Below are 5550 nucleotides of genomic sequence, written 5' to 3' on the forward strand. Positions count from 1 at the left end.
TAGCGGGTCAGATACTGTCCGGGACAGCTGACAATGAGTCACGCAATCTTTTCCGTCCGTCGACTCCCGCCACTCGGGGTTCGTCGGACTTCGCTGACGGCGCCTCGCTCCCGAGTCGAACGCTCACCTTTTGTTGCCCCTCTGCGTACGCTCGGCCGAAGGGTGGTACGGTGTCCTAGTGCGTGGCCAAGCTACGCCGACCCGTCTCCATCCGAAGCCATCGCGAGCGCCTTAGCCCTCGTACGAGCAACCGGGCCTTGGTCCCGGTGTCTCCGTGAATCACCTTTACCACGGAGACGTGCTCGTGGCACCTTGTGTAGTACTTTTACGCCCGTGGCGTGGATAAGCCCATTGCTTTCCCGCCACGCCTTTGCAACGGGCTGTGCTGCGTTTGGTGTTGCCACAGATAATAAAGTGTTGCGACCCTGAGCAGTATCGTGTTCTCGCCACGGTGACGGTCAACACGGGCCCTGCGGCTCGCTAAGACCGGACCCACGCTAGTGGCCGTACTCCTTCGGGATATGTGTACTCTACAAACTGGACCCGTTTAGCCCTTCTTGCAAGGAGGAAGCTGCATTCGTAGGGAGAGATGTAGTACAGAAGTTTAATATTATTTACATTGAAGAGAGAGAGCTACATCATGATGATCACGAGTCGAGAAAATCTTAGAGTATTCGGCTATATAGAGGCAGGATATAGAGGATAGGTGGCAAAGGTGGCTTATACCGAGTGGGCACGGTGGAGCGGCAACGATGCGGTCGCTCAGAAATCCGATTTTGCTTTTTGTGCAGTTAGTCGCCTGGTTTGGAACATTACCACCGCGTGCGAATCCAGCGCGTGCCAACTACTCTTCACCGGTGTTGCTGGCGGCCCCGATCTGGATGAACACGCCCCTGCGTCATCTGCCACTATCTGACGGTGGCATCCTTTCCATCGTCACCTGGTCCACAACACTGCGGGCGACTGCAGCGACGCAAGAGCATATAAAGACCACGGAATTCTCCTGTTCCTTCAGTGGGCACGGTGGAGCGGCAACGATGCGGTCGCTCAGAAATCCGATTTTGCTTTTTGTGCAGTTAGTCGCCTGGTTTGGAACATTACCACCGCGTGCGAATCCAGCGCGTGCCAACTACTCTTCACCGGTGTTGCTGGCGGCCCCGATCTGGATGAACACGCCCCTGCGTCATCTGCCACTATCTGACGGTGGCATCCTTTCCATCGTCACCTGGTCCACAACACTGCGGGCGACTGCAGCGACGCAAGAGCATATAAAGACCACGGAATTCTCCTGTTCCTTCAGTGGGCACGGTGGAGCGGCAACGATGCGGTCGCTCAGAAATCCGATTTTGCTTTTTGTGCAGGTCAGTAAACCTCCTTCTCTCTACTGTAAGCGAACCAGTAACGTCTGTCTGCTGCTCCTACCGTGCCCAAGTGTCATATTTGAATGTGTGTGCGAATGCGTGCATGTCACAAAGCTTCTACTATGTTGTGGAGACGTTGAACTAAACCCTGGCCCTGCAAATACTAACAAAGAAATACTAGACGCGATCGCTAAGCTATCTGAAAAAGGTGATCACCGTCACGATGAGCTAATGGAAGCTCTTGCCGACCTAAAGACTAAACAGGAGGCATTAGCGCAAACTGTTGCTGATTTAACGGAAAGGTTGTCGGCGGTGGAAGCTTTCGTCGAGTCATGCGACGGTTCTGCAGTAGTCAGTGATGTGCCACGTCTAATCGCTGAAACTGTCAAGGTGCAAGGCCAGACACTCAGTGCCCGACTGGACGATCTTGAAGACAGGTCCAGACGAGAGAACGTATTGTTTTTTGGTATATCGGACAGCCCTAATGAGACGTGGGCTCAGTCTGAAGGCCATGTTCGTGATCTACTCTCCCGACACCTTGACATGCACATTTCTGACTCCGAAGTTTCCCGAGCACATAGGTTAGGAAGTTACGCCGCTAAAAAAGCTCGGCCAATTATCGTCAAATTTTCGTCATTTAAGGTTAGAGATGCTATCCTGATGCAGAGACAAAAATTCAAAGGAACTGGTGTATCAGCTAGCGAAGATTTTTGCAAAAGCACGCGAAACTCAAGGAAGAAATTAATGGAATTTGCTAAGGCAGCCGGGCAACCGTATTTGCTACGCGTTAACAAACTGGTCATGAACAAGAAAACTTACGTTTACTGCGCAGAAAGCGACAGCGTTCGCGAAATCAATTCACCCCAAGCTAAGGACAAAGAACCCTCTCTACCTGCACGTGCTGACACTTCTAGCACCTCATAGCTACGCCCGTCTCGTTGCTGCGCAGGAAACGCTTCTTTTTTCTTTTCTAATGTGCGCAGCGTCCTGAATAAACGCGTCGAACTGTCTTCTGCTATTGATTCCTGTTCCGCTGATATTGTTGGTCTGACAGAGACTTGGCTTTCTACAAAAGTAAGAAATGAAGAAATATTGGATTGTGAGAAGCACTACAAATTTTACCGATGCGACCGCGATTACCGGTCTGGTGGGGGTGTTCTGCTGGCGGTTGCCGATAATCTTGCCTCTCATATTATTCCTGTTATGTCTTCACTTGAACTTGTTTGTGTTCGCGTGCTCATTGATTCTCGCGAAATAATATTTTGTATTTGCTATCGATCACCAACTGCATCATCATCCTTTTGCAATGACTTGCATGATGTTGTCAATCAGCTGTTCGTCAGATACCCGAGATCACCTTTGTTCATTCTTGGCGATTTCAACTTTCCCGACATCATGTGGGAAAGAGACCCGGTTACCTTAAAGCACAACTCAGGTGAAAGTAGGGAATTTTTGAATTTTTGTCACGACTTCAACTTTACCCAGCTTGTTGACTTTCCTACTCGCGTTACTCCCACTTCCGCTAGCGTATTAGATCTAGTACTTACCAGTACACCTGACCTAGCTTCACCCTTCACTCATCTACCGGGAATTAGCGACCATTGCATAATCCACTTCACAATAAAAGCACGGGTTTCCATCAAGAAAAGAACAAAAATTATCCAAGACTATAGCAAAGCGGACTTTCATGGAATGAATACAGAGTTACAATCTTTTGTTGACCTATTCTTTGCTGGTTTTGAGCAGCGATCTATTGAACAGAACTGGCTAGACTATAAGAACAAACTGCTAGCCCTAATTGACCGATTTGTACCTAAGAGAAAAGTTTCATCGAATCCTCGTTCTCCGTGGTTCAATAACACGTTGAAACGCATGCGCAATAAAAAGAAGCGGCTATTCAGACGCGCCAAATCAACAGCCAGAACAGACCATTGGTCTTTTTATCAGACATTTAACAGAGAATTCTGTACTGCGCTTTCGAAAGCCAAAAAAGTATTTTTCGATGAAACTCTTCCTTCGCTGCTGCGCTCTAATCCACGTAAGTTTTGGAGCATCATTAGCGGAACTACAACGCGACATATCCAATTAATACAGTCTGATGTCCCAGTCGCTCTTAGCGAGTGCTGCAACGTTCTGAGTAATGTATTTGCTGCACACTTTCAGAACAGCATCCCAACTATATTTCCACAGTTAACAAGCACCGATTTCTTGCCAATGGACCCTATTATCATTGATGCAGTTGGTGTCGAAAAACTTGTTGGAAACTTGACAGTGTCATCATCAGCTGGTCCAGATTGCATTTCGTCAAAAATGTTGAAGTGTACTCAAGTCTATTCTTCTTTAATATTGTCAAAACTTTTTGAACAGTCATTACAGACGTCCACACTGCCATCTGACTGGAAGACTGGGAAGGTGGTCCCTGTGCATAAATCTGGTGATGTACATTCCCCCAATAACTACCGTCCCATATCGTTAACATCCATTCCAGTGAAAATCTTAGAGCATGTCATTTACTCGCACCTCATTGAATTCCTTGAATCTAATTCCTTCTTTAGCATTTATCAGCATGGCTTCCGTAAGACAGTTTCATGCGAAACACAGTTGCTGTGTTTTACTAACGACTTGTTTATTAACGCAGATCTTGAATTTGATACTGACTGCATATACTTAGATTTCGCTAAAGCATTTGACTCCGTTTCACACGCACTAATCATTTTCAAACTTACTCAGCTTAACATCGACCCCAATGTACTTACATGGATTAAAGAATTCCTCTCTAACCGCAGCCAGTACGTGACAGCTAATAATTTTTGTTCACCTAATTCCGCAGTATCATCTGGTGTACCGCAAGGGTCCGTTTTAGGGCCACTCCTTTTCTTAATTTACATTAATGATCTTCCTTCTTGTGTTTCTTCTTCTACTGTCCGACTCTTTGCAGACGACTGCGTCCTCTACCAGAAAATAACCAGTCATGTCGATCACCTTAACCTTCAACGCGACCTAGATAGCATATTCGCATGGTGTAACACATGGTTCATGACACTTAACATATCTAAATGCAAGAGCATGCAAGTTTCACGTCGCACTACCACCCACTGTCCGCGTACTTATTCCCTCAATAACATTCCATTACCATCTGTTGACAATTACAAATACCTTGGTGTTCACATATCTTCTAATCTTTCCTGGAATAAACACACAGAATATGTGATTAACAACGCTAACCGCATGCTTGGTTATCTGCGCCGTAACTTTTCCTCTGCGCCATCGTCACTCAAGTTAACACTGTATAAAACATTGGTCAGACCAAAATTAGAGTACGCATGCGCCATATGGGACCCAACTCATGCCATTCTCATTCAATCTCTCGAAACCACTCAGAATCGCGCAGCACGTTTCATTTTATCGAATTATTCACGTCATTCCAGTGTCACATCCATGAAGAGCACCCTAAACTTGCCTGATCTTTCATTGCGCCGCACATTGTCTCGCCTTAACCTTTTTCACAAAATCTATCATTATAACAGCCATTTGAAGGACGCCCTGTTTCATCCACCTCGCTTCATATCACCAAGGATGGATCATCGCTTTAAGGTGGGCCTACCATCCTGTCGCACCAGACTATATAATGATTCATTCGTGCCAAGGACAAGCGCCGCCTGGAACCACCTTCCCGCCTCCATCGCCTGTATAACGGACCAAAAAGACTTCAAGCTCGCCATACATGATGCCCTGTAGAATTTTTCTTTTTTTCCTGTTTTCTGTTTTTTTTTTAACTTTTTAACTGCACTTACGATTGTTCAAACCACTCCTTTCTGTAGTGCCTTCGGGCCTTGAAAGTACCTTTAATAAATAAATAAATAAATACAGAGCAAACAGATCTTGGCAAATGCTAGTAGGAAAGAGAGCAAAGATGGTGCAAAAAAGATATAGAGGAACAGACGAGCAAGCAGTGAAGAAAGGATGCGCCTTCCTCCCTGCAAGATGGGCTAAACTGGTCCACTGGCGAGGGCCAGCTACATACCATATGACGAGACTCGCTGGACCCAAGCCACAGTAACTGGTAGCAGCAGTGAGATGCTGTCAACCCTGAATCCTAAGAACTGTTGGCAGCGGTGGGATGCTGTCAACCCTGAATCCTAAGAACTGTTGGCAGCGGTGGGATGCTGTCAACCCTGAATCCTAACAG

At 46.7% G+C, this 5550-nt stretch overlaps 1 protein-coding gene across 1 annotated transcript; it reads left to right on the forward strand.

The window, feature by feature from the left end:
- Positions 1–736: 736 nt before the first annotated feature.
- Positions 737–5084, forward strand: LOC142775709 (uncharacterized). Its single transcript, XM_075877463.1, has 3 exons — positions 737–1361; positions 3729–3795; positions 4889–5084. The coding sequence occupies exons 1-3, from the start codon at positions 753–755 to the stop codon at positions 4894–4896; spliced, it is 684 nt and encodes a 227-aa protein (XP_075733578.1). The 5' UTR covers positions 737–752; the 3' UTR covers positions 4897–5084.
- The last annotated feature ends 466 nt before the right edge of the window (positions 5085–5550 follow it).

The sequence above is a fragment of the Rhipicephalus microplus genome, chromosome X, assembly GCF_043290135.1.
Source record: "Rhipicephalus microplus isolate Deutch F79 chromosome X, USDA_Rmic, whole genome shotgun sequence".
Classification (NCBI taxonomy): domain Eukaryota; kingdom Metazoa; phylum Arthropoda; class Arachnida; order Ixodida; family Ixodidae; genus Rhipicephalus; species Rhipicephalus microplus.